Raw genomic sequence first — 17,261 nt, forward strand, 5'->3', positions numbered from 1 at the left:
ATACAGGAAAAATAACGTACTTTACCCACTTCCTTCTGGCTACTCTTGCCACACCCTATGCAGGGAGGAAAGGTGCATTACGCTGCTTGTACGCAGGGGTTGTTTCGAAAGTAACGCGACCCGAGGAGAACCCCTCGTTAGGGCTTCAATGAGGGATCACACATGGGTGTCAAGGGGCAAATAAGCCAGACGTTTTCAGCGTTATCCTTGTTTAACGTTATGAAATGGCTTTCAAAACTCGGGATGCAAATAAAACTTTCCGACAGGCTGCCAGAAACAGTCATGCCAATAATGTCACGCCAACGTGAATGAAGTCGGAGCGTTTTTCTTCGTAGCGATCAGACATGCCACACAATGCATTTCTGTGGAGTTCTCTTTCTTGGGTGGTTGAAATCACTTGGCTCGCGGCCTCGTGCCTCCCAGCTCACCTGAGGCGTGCTGTAATCAGCCAGAACCGTGCTGCATGTCATGTCTTACTGCTTCCAGAAAATATACAAATTTCCTTTCCTTCCATTCCCTTTGTGAATTAGCCCCTTAGGGGTACGGTTTTAAGATGGCGCGCAAGAAGCCTGTGCACGGATCCTCGTAACGCGTAATGAGATTTGTGAGCCTGCCTACTTCCTCTGAAAAGGAACTCTAGAAGAGCAGAAGTGACTTGGTCTGGCACTCACTTGGTCCTTTTGACCTCCCTCTTATGATGGAAGATAAAGACTTCCTCCTCCTTCTCTTACAGAAAGCCCGCAGGGTATGTTTGTTTGATGTGCTGTCTGGTCCTGCAGTAAACCGAGAGGTTTCTTGAGGTTTTTCAGAGTCCTCAGCTCCAGTTCTGAAGAAAGATAAGGTTGTTCGACACTTCACGGGGTAAACTTGGCTTAAGAGTGCAGGTGCAATGCGGCTACGCGTCCTGTGACAGAAGACTTGAATGTAAAGTTTTTGCTTCAAAATGACATTGGAAAGCACTTTAAGGCCAGGAGAGCTAAGTGCTTCTGACAAGTAGAAAATTCTCACCTGCAGAATAGGTGCAAAGAACTGACGCTCTTTCCAAGCCCTTATTTGTTACTACGGCACCGTGTAGGATTTAGTAGTGTTTCCCAGTGAAAACTCCCCTATGCAGAACCGTATAAGCTTCTTGCACACAGCCCGTTTGTAATGGGTTTTTGCAAGACCTACAAAAAAAGCCAAACGGAGAGAGAACATGCTATAAACCACCACCAAAACCTCTGGGCTACTCTGGATTGCGGGAAGGTTTCTTGCAGCCTGCCAGGGTCCGTGCTGAGTGCCCGGGGAACTGAAAACTGCTATTGTCCTGTGATAAGGGCTTTACTTGAAGCAGGCTCTGCTGGAGGCACAGCACAGACTTACAACTCACATTGAACCAGCACCGGCAAAATGCCTCTTCCAACCAGCATCAATTGCAGGGATGTCAGAAATCTTCCTGCCCTACAACCTAGGTAGAGAATGTGAGTTTAAGGGAGGGGGGGAAATGTGCATTGGAAAGTATAACCGAGATCAGGCTGTGTACACAGAATTTTGTTGTCACTCGCTGAGAATCAGCAGGCCATACCTGACAGTTTCTTATTTTTTGCCTTGGGCCTGGTCTACATGTACTTTTTTGCTAGTGAAACACAGCTAGTGCAGTAAGCTTTTACCCTCTATAATGTTACCGTTTCATCTGGTCTAATAAGGCCCCACTTTTATTTATACGTATACCTGTGCTTGTGAGAGGCAGGAAGAACACACCAGCTGGGGAGGGAAAAAAAAAACCCCAACCAAAAATCCAAGGAGTTAATGCAATGGGGTGTATGTGAAGGGGTTAAAACACTACACAGGTACAGCTCCTGTGGCAATTACAAATGTTATTGAAATAAAAACCAGAAACAGGAAGCCAAAAAACAGGTCCCTAAGGCAGGCATCTGTCTTAAATGATATCATTTGTCAAGTTTCCAGCATCTTGTGGTTGTGAACACAAAAAGAAGTTCTGTGTTATACTAAGGACATTACATACTCATTAGTTGGAATGTTCCTGAAGTACATAATACAGGATTTTCATTTAATAAGAAGCAGCTACTTGCCACTGCGCTGTACATAAAATAAATTCTGGGCATGCTAATTGCCATTCAAGGATGTTCTACCTAATTTTTGACAGGTTTTTCTTCCCCTCCCCCTTTAGACTACACTGTAGAAATTGTGAGCAGAATATGTTGCTATAGTTTAAAAATCTTTTTAGAGTATTTTCTTATTTCTGAAATCTGGATTCCTGCGATGATGAATATTGAAGGTTTTAATGCAGATATTAAAGAAAAAACCAACTTACCTATAGGAATATCGTAGCAAGAAGGGGAGTAGCAAGAAAGCAAAATACTTTTATATATACATATATATACACACACACACGTATGTATCTCAGCACATTAACTCTTCAGGTCATCACTCCTCATCTCGAGGAACAAACCTAACTGTAATTAATTGGTATAGTTCCTCTATATGAACACTATTAGTGCATTAGAGTTAACTAATATATAAGCTTCCCCCTCACTGCCCTGCCAGTGACCTTAAGCTTCACATGGTAGGAAGGCCACTTGCTGCAGAATAGAAAAGTAATTTATCCACCATGATTGTTCAGCCCTGGCCCCTCTGTAAAACAGCAACTGACAATTGTGCTGTATTATGGATGGTACGTTTGTGGTGTGTACAATAGTGTGCAGAGCGTCAAACTCACTTCCCTGAACACTGCAGGCAGGGTTTGAAAAGTGATCCTAGAAAGAAGAGACCACTTGCTGAGCGATGGCCCTCCATTTTCAATTTTTTTTCCCTCCAAATATCTCCCCCCCCCCCTTTTTTTTTTACCCCAAAGAGAGACCAATATTTTTTTCGCAGCTTAAGTAAGAGCAGTATGTAGTTTTCCATTCATAAATGTATATCATATTAAAAAAAAAAAGGTTACTTTGCTTTTATTTTACCTGGGATTTCCCTGCTTCTTTCCACATTTCAGGATTTAGCATATTCCCTCAAAACATAATAAATTTCGATTCTGTAGCTTAAGGGATCCATCAGTTAAAATGTTAGTCTTTCATCTTTATTACCCTCCCATTAAAATGAAAGAAACCGGGACACACTTCAGTTTAGAAGAAGCAATTTAGTTGGTAATGTCCTTACTACTCAAGTCTTTACAAAGAGAGAAAGTGCATTATTGCTTATATTTCACACATCTATCTGCATAAGAAGCAACTAAAGCTTTCAGACACATACGATGTTAAATTTAATAATATTCTTTGATTAGATTATTTTATTACAACATTTTTCCATTACCAGTCATTTCCCGCACACATTTACATTCATAAAACCTGCACGTTCTTCTTTGTTTGTGTGTGTGTATACGTATTCATAAAGCAAGGAAAAGATTTTCTGGTTTGCTACAGCTGTTAGATTCGAAAAGAACAGATTAATAACTAGCCACCACGTAGGACTAGGTTTTCTTGTACACTGCACTAGTAACCCTTTGCTATAATGAGGACACAAAGAGGCTCACATCAGGCTGCTCCTCTTCTTCATAACTCAAAAGCGTCACAGTGGCAATAGCCTCTAGTGCTATTTGTCTTTAGTGCAGTTGTGACACTTCGGCATGATCCATAATTTGGCAGCTATTTACCGTGACATTTCCCTTCAGTGCAGCCATAACATTCAGTGAAGCCATTATTTGGTTCCATTTACCATATAAATTGTATTGTCGTGCATGCATGCTAGCAGCTACATTAGGTACCTGAAAATGAGTAAATCTTGTAAAATAGATACTAACAGCTATTCAGCAGAGAAATTTCTTTACTCCTCAGACAGAAGTAGGAATATATATAATATCTGCAAACACTACTGCAAACTTTTCCTTGAGAGACTGTAATTATTTGTGTTTACATGACACAGCAGTTACTCATATCCACTTATTAAATATATACACTATATATATACACACTCACATATGCACACGTACAAATATATAGCAAACTATTGCTTGGTAGAAATCTAACTTAATTCAAAAAGGTATTAGGAGATTCCAGCATAGCAATTAAGTAGGAAGCATATCTGTAAAATGTGCTGAGGGTTGCAGGCCAGGAGAGAGTGAGTACGTGTGTGTCCGTGTACGCGTGCGTATGCACACATGTGACAGACTCAGGAAAAAAGCCAGCTCTTCATCTAGTTCTTTGTTGTTTTTCCATGGAAGCATATGTGTGTAGGAAAGGGAAATTCTGTTATTAGCCTCGGCAAACAATGCCAGATTCCTCTGTAGCAAATTCATTTAGAAAGGTAAAATTAGGATGTAGTGCAAGCAACCACATCTCAATGAGCTGCTATTATTAATAGTATTATTATTTAAATCCCTGCTCTCTACATATAGTATACTTAGTACTTCCCAGGCAAATGTATTATTATTTTTAATCATTTAAGTCCCCACTGTGCACACAGCTTTTAATACACCTTTTTTGCAAGCATATTAAGTGTATTGTTATTAATCCCTTGCTGTGACTCTACAGTATTTCTTTTCCTTGGATGTTCAATGTCCTATCATCATTTAAACCTCTCAGTGTGTGCATGCCATATACATTTTCCTATCCATCTAATATTTAAACATTATTTAAATCCATCATAGCTTACTTATTCAAAGTCAGCCCTGCTCCCATAACTGTAAGTTTGCAGAATATACTTTTAAATAAAGAGGAGACGTTGGCTCCCCCCGCCCCTGGCAACCCAAAACTTATTGTGAATCTCGGCAGGAAAGCCTTATCTGTGTGTTTCAGAAATACTTTTCGTCCTCTCCCTGTCAGTAATGCTCTCTTTCAGCAATCTAAATGATAGAAGTTGTATCTTTAAAAACAAAAAATACTTTGTTCTGGATTCATTCTTGGAAGAGTAATCATGTATACCCTGAGTTACCCCTGCAGCTTATCATAGACATTTGATGAAAAGGACAAGCCCAATGGCCATAGCCCAACCCAAACACCAAAAGGGCTACGAAATTAGTACACTGGCCGTACAAGTTCTGCAGATAACAAATTTAAACTTTTTATTAACACCGTAATTGGTATTAAAGTGCTAAATAATAAGCCTGAAGCCAAAATTAAAACCAACAAAATGTCATATCTGAATATATATATATATACACATATATGTGAACCTTCCAAAGGTTCCTCTTTTCCCTTATTTTGATCAGTGAAAAAGCTTGGGGCAGCTGCATTACTCAATGTTATATATGAAGTAATGCATTAAAAAGGAAGTAGAATGCTGTATGTCCAAACAGAATCCTGTTACGAGAAGAATTTTTTACAACAAAAACATTGGAATTCACTACCACGGAAACACCTCAATCTATTGGGCTGACAGTGATCAACACCTCTGAAAATCGGGCCACTTGGATGGGTTTTGGCATTTGACAGCAGGAACTTAATTTGAAAAATTGTTATTCATGCAACTCTTCTGTGAGTATCACACATGTAACCAACCATATTCTTTTTATTTTAATTTTGCCCTAGTGCATCCCAAACAGCTTTTTTTTTTTTTTTTTGTTTTGTTTTAAAGATGCATTTATTGACCACGGGCACTGCCTTTTCTCTGAACAAGAAAAGAAACCATGTGCCTAGGAATGTAATAGTGAGAACTTTGTGTGCTCTCCTCTTGTATGGTACTTGAGTGTTTGCATCCTTCCAGCATCCAGCTGGAAGGCCAATATACCTTTCTAATTATGCAAAACACACAAAACACCACAATATTTGTAATATTAGAGGGGAAAGAAGAAGCATATTTCTAACAGCAGATCTTGGTGAAAACAAAAATCATAGTGGTTTGATGCTCGGCTTGAGTAAAAGAGAAGTGGTAACAAAGACTCGGGCCCTTCTGCCTTTACCCCAAATCCTCCGAAGTGGGACTAAATCCAGTAGTCAGACATGGCCCAAAAAACGGACAGTTTTTTGTTGCACACAATTCTTTAGGATGCTAATGACATATTCACTAAAAAATTACAATAAGAATGCACTAAGTCAAAGTTAAAAATACTCTTTCTACTGCCTGTACTACTAAAATGTAAGTTTTTCCTGTATATTACTTTTAAAAATGCCGTGTACAGTCAGTCCTGAATAATGCCCCCAAATTAAGTTTACCCTGGATTTTTTCTGTCACCCCCTAGACATTATCAGTCTATCATTACATTTATTATTAGGTGTATGATCTTAGGAAATTTCCATCTTTCCAGCTGCATACAAATGTATATAATTTCAAAAGATGTAGCAAAATTGGCCTTTAAGATCTTAAATGTTTGCTATGGAAAAAAAGATGTAGAGCAAGCATAGTTTAAAGTATTTTATTGTTCTGGAAAATGTTACACGTCTAGCTGGAATTCCCGCTCTATGTACGGTTAATAATATCTATTAAGTGAGGAGGAATTTTCAAAACTTTACAAAACCTTTTAACTGCACCCACAAGATAATCTATGGCTGAGCGTCAGTACATGTACGAGGTACCATGACTGTAGATTTAAAATGGTTTTGCTGTTTGTAAAAGGGCTTCTGTAGAAGCAATATTCTATAAAAATAAAAGTAGAAGCAGCAGCTTCATTATGGGAAGTCACATCAAGAATCATCAAAGAACTCTACAACAGAGATATTATCTATAAAGGAGCTAGTCAGCAAGAACCGTATCAATATGAATAAATGCCACAAATACTTAAATAGCTTTTTAAACTTTATTAAATCTTCAAAAAATATGCAGGATCTAAACACACATGAACATGGCTCAAAACCCCACTCCAATAATCTCGTAATACTGACTAAAGGGGAGACCGGACAGTAACCAGTAACAGTAGCAAATGAAAAGGCAAGAAAATGAGATTATGTTGCAACTTGTAGTTAAAGATTTAAAAGAAAATTGCACAGTTGTTTATAGTTACTAAAGACGTAATTAAAAAAAAAAGTCAGGTTGCTTTTCTTAATATTACTGACATGTCAGAATTGGAGGATAAATTTCCCTGCGTAACCAGTTAAGGAATATTACTGTGATCCATGACGCAACTGAATCATGATTATCGTGTTTGTGACGAAAAAATCAAGAGCATAATTTTTTCCAGAAACTTCAAGAGATTAATAGAGCAACCACAAGATACAACTCTTTACTTAGTCTTGTTCTAACAATTTTATTTTTAAATCAGGGAATCAAAATTGCTGAAAGAAATTTCTTTTTCTGAGCTGCACTATATATATAAAGCCTTATCAAACCAGTCTGACAGACTAAATCTGCCTCTGCATCAAGACTTATTCCGTCAAGAACAATGTTCTTGTCTCACGCTAGCCTAAGCGACAGAATCAAACACAGGCCCATTACGTCTGTGCTATAGCCACCGATTTAAGCACTTTTAAGAAAGGAAAAAACACAAAACTTTTTATTAACACCTTAATGCTGTTTTTTAATATAATATCCATTACTAAGCTTAAAAAAAGAAATTGTTTCTAGTAATTCTGTGGCATAAAGTGCCCATTTTTTTCTCTTCTGATTTATGTCATTGTTCTGTTTTTACAGCTTACTGTTGACAGAGTGAGGTAATTCAACTACAATTTTTCCAATGTTTTTTCCCATGTACATGTAATCTACAGCACGGAATACAGACTCCAAGCCAGTGAACTTGCCCTCCGGAGACATGTCTCCGAAGTCCACTTCGCAAACCAGGTCTCCTCTTTCATACATCTTGAGCAAGTGCTTCAGAGCCATTTTGTATTCGGAAAGGTAATGGTTCAAGAAGAAACCCCGGATGCTGGCAGACTTCTTCAATAGTTTTGCTGGCAATAACTCTGCTTTAATGGGCTGGAGGCCAGTAGGGTTTTGGTAGCCAGCGATAAACCCAATAACTATCAGGCGCCCTTTGGTAGCCAAGGAGTTAAGAGCCACGTCAAACATCTTTCCCCCAACAGATTCGTACGCTACATCCACACCTTCGGGGTAGTCCTTCCTAAGAACAGATTCAACATTTTCAGTTTTATAGTTGATCGTACGGTCACAGCCAATGGATTTCAGAAAACCACCCTTTTCATCGCTGGAGCAGGTTCCAATTACATGGCATTTTGCCGCCTTTGCAAGCTGCACAGCAAACTGGCCCGTTCCTCCAGCCGCTGCTGTCACCAGAACCTTCTTGCCTTCAGACAGCTCTCCCAGCTCTTTCAAACTGATGTATGCGGTAGCGCCACTTACCATTAAAGTAAGAAACTCGGGTTTCACAGAGGGTAGAGGAACTGCGTGTTTGGCAGGGACAACTGTGTATTCAGCAAAGGAACCTGCCTTCACGTAGGCCACAGCTTGACCCACCGTATAATCAGCGCTAGCACTGAGTCCTAATGCTACCACATCACCGACACCTTCAAAACCTATGTCAAATGGGGGTTTAACCGATGCGTCATATCGACCAGCTGAGTAGTTTATGTCAGATGCATTAATGCCGACAAATCTAGAAGAAAACAAAAATGTATTAACGAGATTTATTCCTTTACCAAGTTTTTGTCGTATGAGAAACCCTCAATTTAAATTCGTGGAGTAAGCATGAGACTTTTTTCTGATGATTGGTATATTTGAATAATGAGTACACTCCAGAGACTACTTCCATCAGACTTCTGTAGTTTACTTCCTGTTACTATAGAATTAAAGATAAATTTGCTAAAAGAAAAAACAAAAAAACAAACCCAAAACCAACCAAACCCCCAAAACCAACTTATATTTTCCCCAGGTCCATTTGACCAAACTAAGCAAATTAAAAATAATTCTGTACAGGATTAAAGGCTGAAAATTAATTGATCACTTTATACAAGATGTGAAAACACTGAAGAACAAAACGTGCAAAGAGGCAAATACGTCGATTCTGGCAACAAATTTACATTTTTGAATATAATAATACTGTTAATGACTAACGATCATATTAACTATCGATGTCATTTGCAAGGTCATGTTACTGTAGGCAAGTACTTTTTAATTGATGGAGTCACTACAGCAAATTTGCCTTTTGATGTAGCTAATGTCAACGTTAAAATATTTTTCTTTATATAAATTACTTGCAACACATCAAAACAACCTTGCGCAGAAGGACTAAAATTATAAGACTGAGTATCAGGTCCTAATGACCTCTAACAGGTAAAAATGGATGCCAATTTTTTTTTATTATTTTTTTTTTTTTTTTTAGAAAATGTTAGAGACATTCCCACAACTTGATTAAGCACTAGGAGATAATGCCTAAAAGAAAGTTATGATCTAGCTTAAATGCCAAGAATATGTTAGTAACGCTTCTTTCTTAAAATAACCCCATAACATCTCTATACAGGCAAGGGAAGAGAGACGGGAGGAAGATTCTGTTAACTGGGAAATGTAAAAAAAGAAACACATGCAAGAGAAAACACCAGGGCTGCTACTACATGCGGAAGTGACAACCTGAAAGGTGTACCTGATACCGTGCAAAAGCTGCAGAAGTAGGCAAACAGTGCACTTTTAATTGTTGCAGTTAGCAATAGGCTCAAATCATAACGTGTGCGTAGTTTTAAACTGCTTGCGCGCAGAGCGAGAAGAACTAGAACCGCTTTGCTCGTTTCCATTTCCCTCGTTCTTTATAGCATGGGGGGGGGAGCCTCAAACTTTCACCACCGTTACGCGTTACATATTGAAAAGACGCGTACGCACGAAGACCTCCACGCACGAAATAATAGGTGAAAGTGACTGTTGCTCTTTTTAATTCTGCCTTCAATTCCCGGCTCAGCCGCAACAAAAGATCCCTCCGTCTGGCCCAGAGACGCAGAAAACCCTCTGTTCCCCTGCCTTAAGGTAACTCCCGTTCAGTACCGCTAAAAGACGGGGGAAAGCCGGTGGCGGAGCAGCAGCGTCCGAGGCACGCCGAGTCCCTGGGGCGGCGGGGAGGAAGGCTCGGAGCACCGAGGCGAGTCCCGCCGGCGCTGCCCCCGCCTCCTCCCGCTTGTACCCCCCAACTTCTGGGGAAGGGAGCCCTCGCCCCCCTCCCCGCTCCCAGCCCTTCGCCCGGCCGCAGCTGCCAGGCCAGCCCCCCCGGCGCTCGCCCCGGCCCCGCAGCAGCCCCCGGCCCCAGCCCGACCGGCAGGTCCTCGCTCCCCGCCGGGCTCGGCCTCCTCCCTTCCCACGCCACCGGCGCGCATCCGCCTTCGCGCGGCGCGGCCGTGCCCCGGGCCGGGGCAGCGCACCCCACGGCAGGGCGGGCGGAGCAGCCGGCGATCGGTAACGAGCCCCCGTCTCCCTCCCTCGGGGAGTTTGCCCTCCTTCCCTCCCAGCGCTGCGCTGCAGCGGGGAGAGCACAAAGGCAGGTAAATAACCCTCGGAGGACAAAAACTTTGCGTGCGGGGAAGGGCCGAGTCGTGCAGCGGGGCAGACGCCCGCCGAGCGGGACTCCGGCGCAGGCACCGCTGCTTTTGTTCGGGCGCCGGGGGGGGGGGAAGGATGCGAGCCCTCCCCCGCCCGGGCTGCACCGCAACTTGGCCGTGCGGCCGCAGCGCACAAGTTGGTGCTGACCGGCCGCCCCCTTCCCCGCCGCGCCGGGCAAGGTGCGGAGCTTTCCGCGGGGCTGGGGGTCCCGGGGCACCGCCACCCCGTCCCGTCCCGTCCCGTCCGGAGAACGGGCGCTGCGACGGGAGAGGGTCAGGCGGGCCGGGCAGCCCTGCCCGCCGCTGCCCGCTCCCGCGCTGGCAGGGGGCTGGGGCGGACAAAGCCCTGTGCGCTGTCCCGCTGCGGGGGGAGTGGGTGGAAGGGGGGGGGGGGGGGGGGGGTCGTCCCCGCCCCCCCCCCCCCCCCCCGCACACACACAGAGACACAGACACGCGTGCACACGCACCCGCTCCCTCCCCGTCTCTGCGGGGCTGCTGGGCCACGGGAAATGGTTCTTTCTCCCCTGGGCTCATCGTTATTAATCAATACAGCCTGCCGCCCAGCCCTCTCCCCCCCCCCCCCCCCCCCCAATTTTTTTTTTAAACTCCCTTTTTATTGTGTGCGAACTCAAAACTCCTGTTCGCATTGTACGGGCTTTTTTCTTTTAAGATTGTTTAGTCTCTTAGATTCCTTGCACATTAAAACGATAGTACGCAGCGTCTGGATTAAAACAAATTGTCTAATTTGTCATTCCAGCTGACAGAAGGGAGGTGGTAGGATGTGCCCACAGTTTCTTAGATTATTTTGGTTTTAAAAGTAGGAATAAGTACGATTTGCAAGTTGAAGATCAGTTTACTAACTTCTGAGAAAAGGAGAGCACAGAAGTAACAATTACTTGGGGTGTTGGTGGGTTTTAAGACCCCTTCCAGATCTTTTATATTTGTCTTGCTTTGCTTTCTTAAAACGTATTGTTTAATTGAGCAGTTTCTAATTGAGGCTTGCTCCATCAACATTTCAAGATGTAAACCGGGGTGGGGGGTGGGAGGGGGAAGCTAGAGATTGGCTTTTCCCAAAATAATTACGCACATTGAGTCACCCGTCTTATTTATACTCAACAGTGTTGAACCCCCTCGCATTGTTTATTACAGAAAACAGGAGGACACCGCCGAGGGGAGGAAATGCTGCTTTTCGTACCACAACAAAGCATGAGACACTGAAAACCAGCACCACAGCCTTAAACACAGACAAAACAAAGTCATCCAAACCAGTACTATACAAGAAAAACATTATTTAGACCAAACACTCAGCAGGAATAGTCCTCCACTTTTCCCACTGTGATACATTAGTCCCTTGGTTCAAAAAACTTTCTCAAGCCCTCTTACCCCCTTTTCTATAAACTTTGTTCCCATCTTCCTTCCAGCCCAACAGTAAATCCTTACAGGTATTTTGGAAACAAAATGTGTCACTTCCTCAAGAAAATCTCGAAAATCCCCCAACAGCTTTAAGAAGGACCAAATCTTCATAGCCCTTGGGTCTTTCTGCAATAAAACGGAGGAACCTTGCCCTTCCCCACCCCCCGCGAAAACGGGACAAACAGACATACGAAGCTTAAATGGCTTCGTTGAAGATTTTTTTATTCACCTTTTCCTCTCCTCCTACACAGAATCAAAGTAAAAAAAAATTGCTGTAAATCGATTTCTAGTTTTGAAGAATTTCTGAATACAGGATGGATTATTTTTTTTCTTTATAAAAAAAAAATTAGAAATAAAGATTGCTGGCTTAGGTCTCTAAAGGAGAAGAAAGAGGGGAAGAAAGTTGCCCCTAACTGCATCCTACTTTAAAATATCTATCCATACAGGAACTCATCACATTTTAATTTCCAATTCCCCTAAATCCAAAACCAGATTTTATTGTGGTGGATGAGGATTGTTTTGCATAAAAAGCTCAAAGCAATTAATACTATTCATGGGCGTGACTGGGACTAAAATGAACGAATCCGCAAATGCACTCTTGGAACTCAAGTCCTTTATTGTTTTGGTTTTAATTGTATGTTTTTACCTATTAGAAAATGTATAGTTGTATTAGGGCTTGTTTTTTTAAAAAAAAACCACTAAATAAAGCCAGGGACTCATCCTTTCAGGATGGGAAAATGCTTCCCCAGAGTGACAAGAGAGGGGGGAAACATTCAGAACTTGCTTCCTGCTGCAGCTTGTATATGGAGAATGTTTTTCAGTAACGTGATCCCGTGTCTTCTGTGATATTCCCCAGAAAATAATAATAAATAGAGAGGAAATGCCACAGAACACCAAATAATACAAAACGTATGAACTCTAAATCTAGACTTCATCACTCACCTCTCCCTCCCCTCCACCCCAGTCGTGCGTGTGTGTCTGTACAGGAACATGCGTGTAATAGGCTGATGTGTTAAAACCCAGTAATTGCCTGCCTGAATCTGTGGACCAGCTCCTGCCTTTAGTCTGGTACAAGCTCTGCGCCTCAGCCCTTTTACCATGAGGTGTGCACGTCCCCCTAGCACCCAGGGAACCCACCCAGTGAAGGGAGGGAGGAGAGGGAGAAAGGAAGAGTTACACTGGAAGCCGTATGAAAAATGAATAAATTTTTAAAATTTCAGGGGGGTGGGGGGAGAAAGACTCCAAGTGCAGGGGGGGGGGGGGGGAGGAATCTGTGAAACAAGGATGTTGCTCAGCCTTGCATTACCCGAGTAGAGACTTGCTACTCCTATCTCAAGTCTTTCAACCTCTTCCACGAACAGGAATGTAACTCCAGCCTGATGGCTGTTTCATGCCATTACTGTTTCATGGTCATTAGCGGATGCAGCAACACAATATTTTAGACTTTGAGGTTTGGAGGGAAATTCGGCCTCAGAAATCCTAGTGGGAGATGTCAGCATCGGATTAAAGTGCCACAGAAGCTTTCCCGTCAGCTCCTGGAGGAGCCCCTGTTCTTCTTTCTCCTCACCCCTTCTTCACTATGTACTTATGTGTTACATACGGACACACGCTAGAGATTACACATACCCACATAGTCACGCACTGCCTTAACACAACTTCCAGCACTGTTCCCAAGCCAACTTGGTGCTTCTTAACATCTTTAAGCTGCAGCGGAGAGCATGGCAAACTACGTGTTACTAGGATCGCCCTGCCCGGCAAGAACCTGGGGGTGCTGCTCTCTTCTGTGCCAGCCACGCACTCTGCTCCGAAGTTCCCAGAGTTTCAGCTTCCTTCCCCTCGCGGGCAGAGAAACCTCTGAACTTTAAAAGGCTTACTTTTAGCTTAAGGGACGACAACGCCTAGGAAGGAGCCACTAACGAACAAACAGGTTTATGGAGACAGCTGCGGGGGGGGGCGGGGGGGGGGGGGGGGGAAGGCACGTTTTGTCCTCAAGAGTCTTCATTTCATGGCGAGCTGGTCACCGCGCCGGACGCGCTGCCGCACGATTTACGGCGTATTATGTTAGAGCAAAATGTCACCACCTCGCTCTCCGCCCGACCCGGCTCCGCTCTAAAAGCCTCGGGCTCGCGTCCTGCCCAGCGAGGCCGGGGCCAGGACCGGGACCGGGACCGGGAGCTCTGCCTGCCTGCCTGCCCTGCCCCCTCCCCGCCGCCCGCTTTTGGCGCGCAGAGGCGGGGGTGGTGCCGCGGCCGGGCCGGGGCTGGCAGGGCCCTCCGCCTCCCCGGTGAGTCACGGCTGGCGGAGGAGGGAGGGAGGGGGCACACCGGGGCGGGGGTAAGGGAAAAAGGCATTGGGGAGGAGGAGGAGGAGGAGGAGGAGGAGGGGGGGGGTGGGGTGGGAGGACGGACGGGACACGGACAAGCAGCGGGCGCGGGGTCGCGCGCGCGTGCCGGCTGCCGGGGGCACGCGGCCGTACGTTAGCGTCCCCGCGAGAGCTGTGTGGGGACGAGGGGGGACGCGCTCGCGCGCCCGCGGGCTTACGTGCGTGTAACGAGCCCGGGCAGGGACCTGGGAGGGACTGGCAAAGCGCTTCCCGGCGTCTGGCTCAGCGTGAAAACTTGCCTCTTCCCCGCCTTTGGCGCAGGGTCCCCGAGGTGCTTCTCCTCCCTCGGGCAGGCGTACAACCCGCCCCCGCCACCACTACCACCACACACCCCCCGCCAGAGGAAAGAGGGGGAGGAAGTGTCACACACAACACACCCCCCCAGACGTGGACGGGGCGACCGGACCGTGGCACCAGCCGTTGAAAACAACAACAATAAAATTAAATTAACAGTCGCCAGATGGCAGCTGGTACAACTTTGGAGCCGGTCTCCGAAGTGAGGGAGCAGGCCACAAGGTGCGAGAAGTCGGAGGGGGCCGGGGCGCCGAGGGGGGGGGGGGGCGGAATGGGAGGCGGGCGCTCACCTGTTCCTGACAAGGAGGTCTCCGTCTCCCGGGAGTGGCACCGGCGAGTCCTGCCGCAGGGTAACCGCTTCCCTGAAGTTTTGGCTCAGCTTAGTCACCACCAGCTTCTTCATGGAGCTGGGGATGGACGAGCCCTGGAAATCCAGAAAGTGACGCGAGTAGGACATGTCCAGGATGGGCCGCGGCCGGCTGCCACCGAAGTAGGACCAGGCGGGACCCGCCGCGGCGCAGGACGGCTGTGGCTGCCGCCGCCACCAGCACCGCGGCGCCCGGGAGCTCAGCAAAGCGCCGCTTTTTGCGCTAAAACTCATGCCCTGCCTCGGCTTGCTTCCCCCCCCGCCCCGCTCGGGAGAGCTCCAGCTCGGGATTCTCCAGGCAGCTCGCAGGACCCACCACCGCCACCGAGCCGGCAGGAGAAAACTCTCCGCCCGCAGACAGCTACTTGTGTAGGTACATAAAGCCCGGCGCAGCAGCGAGCTGCAGCCTGCCCTCCGTCCTCCCCAACCAAGCCGGCCCCTCCGCCACACGGAAACGCCGCCGCCGCCGCCACCGGAGGAGCAGCGGCAAGATGGTCCCCTGCAGCCGCTCGTCTTCCGCCGCCGCTAGCGTTACCGAGGAGCAACGCCGGCCCGACCCGCCTCACCACACACACACACCACACGGGCACTGCCTGCCCCCGCCGGAGGACGGCAGCTGGGCTCGGCGAGGCAGGGGTACGGAAGGCTGGACTGTCTCCTAAAGGCTGCTTTTAATGTGCACGCTGCCTCTGACTAAGGGATTTAAAAAAAAACAGGAGAGAGACAGAGAGAGAGAGAGAGAGAGAAACGCCTCGGCTCCCCCCAGCCCACCCCCCCGCCCCGTTCTTTAGTTGACAAAAAGAGGTTATCTTTCTACCGAAAAGAAAAAAGAAAAGTAGGAAGAAAGCACGATAAATTATCGGATCGATAAGGTTAGAGGAGTGGGGAAGAAGTTGCAGCTAATCTCCTAATGTTGTTATTAGCCGCCGCCGAGGAGCCGCTGCCCGCGGGCGGAGGCTCCGCCCCTTCCGTGCGAAACGTTCACTTCCTCGCAAGGTGCTACGAATCAACCCCGAGCCGTTAGCCGCCGCGCGCGGGCGCGGGGGGCCGGGGCGCGCGGCGGCGGCGGTTGCGGCCGTTGGGGCGGCTGGAGGCGCGGGCTCCGCGCGAGGCGCGTTGAGGGGATTTAAAAAAAAAAAAAAAAAAAAGGCGAAGTTCCTCCCCCCCCCCCCGCCCCCCCCTTCTTCCCCTCACCCCCCCATTGCCCGCCCCGCGGCCGGGAGAGCCGCGCGGGGTGCCCTTCGCGGGCGGCAGCCTTCCCGCCGCCGTCCTGTGAGGAAGAGGAGCAGCAGGAGGAGGAGGTGGTGAACAGGCTGCTGTCAGTACGTTTGGGTCCCAGGGTTTGTTCCCCCACTCCCTGTCAGAAAAACCTCTTTTTTTTTCTTCTTTGATTTCTTAAAAAAAAATAAAAATCACCTCTCGCTGTAGAATACGTTGGGGAGAGGGAACCTGCGCAGGAAATCAACTGGGTCAAGGGACCAAAGTAAATGTTTTGATAGAGCCGCCAATCCCAACTTGGTACAACTGCGGGGAGGGAGGGAGGGAGGGAGGGAATGTAATAGAGATGTTGCACCGGTGTCGGAGGAGCTCACGTGTAATTCCTAGAATTAACTCCATCCTACCGGTACAAACAGCTCCTTGCTTAATTGCGCGGGATTAATAATTTAAAGCAAAAAAGGAATAAATCCCCGTCTGCCCGAAAGAGAGCAAAATTGCAGTTCCGAGTGTTTTCCTTTAGGAATCAGCTGGGTAGTTTTTATTTGCTTTCCTGACTTAAAAAAGAAAGGGAAGAACCCTTCTGTTCTTGCAGTTAACATTATATAAATCCCCAGACACACACTGTGCAAAATCTATTAGCAGCATGTTTCATATGCTGCAGTTCTTGCTCTGCAATCTGTTGGTATTTTAAAGTAAGGATGAACTGTAATCTCCCACAAATCATTTTTAATTCAACGCCGGTTAGACGTGTGCCACGGCGAGGTATCATCTCCTGCGCTTTTTTTTTTTTTTTTTTTTAAGTTTGCTGGAACAAGACCTCAGCCGAAGTTAAATCAGCACATGCGTCTTGCACAGCACTTTAGCAAGTGGATTATAATAACAACCCCCTCAACGCGTGTCTCACATGAGGAATCTTTTATGCCGCGCTGTATTAAGACTTCTTTTTTTGTCATATTGTTTAGCTCTGGGAAAGGGAAAAAAAAAATGAAAACAAAGCAATTAAAAAGATTGACAGGTATGGGTTTGTGTGAGACCTATTTGTAATTGTCAGGGTGACGTGGGCAAGAGGAGGAGGAGTAACAAACTGAAGCAGGAAAAGCAGCTCGATGTGTCTGTCTATCAGTTGAGACTGTCTGAGAGCCCTGGGATCCGAATGTGTGTTATATTTCAGTGAAAAGAGAAGAGA

At 46.1% G+C, this 17,261-nt stretch overlaps 1 protein-coding gene across 1 annotated transcript; it reads right to left on the minus strand.

Moving 5' to 3' along the window:
* Nucleotides 1-6,332: 6,332 nt before the first annotated feature.
* Nucleotides 6,333-15,817, minus strand: PTGR3 (prostaglandin reductase 3). Its single transcript, XM_049830177.1, has 2 exons — nucleotides 14,781-15,817; nucleotides 6,333-8,476 (listed from the first exon to the last, which is right to left on the minus strand). Exons 1-2 carry the CDS (start codon nucleotides 15,089-15,091, stop codon nucleotides 7,552-7,554), a joined length of 1,236 nt encoding a protein of 411 aa, XP_049686134.1. The 5' UTR covers nucleotides 15,092-15,817; the 3' UTR covers nucleotides 6,333-7,551.
* Nucleotides 15,818-17,261: the final 1,444 nt, after the last annotated feature.

This window comes from Accipiter gentilis, chromosome 27 (genome assembly GCF_929443795.1).
Source record: "Accipiter gentilis chromosome 27, bAccGen1.1, whole genome shotgun sequence".
Lineage (NCBI taxonomy): Eukaryota > Metazoa > Chordata > Aves > Accipitriformes > Accipitridae > Astur > Astur gentilis.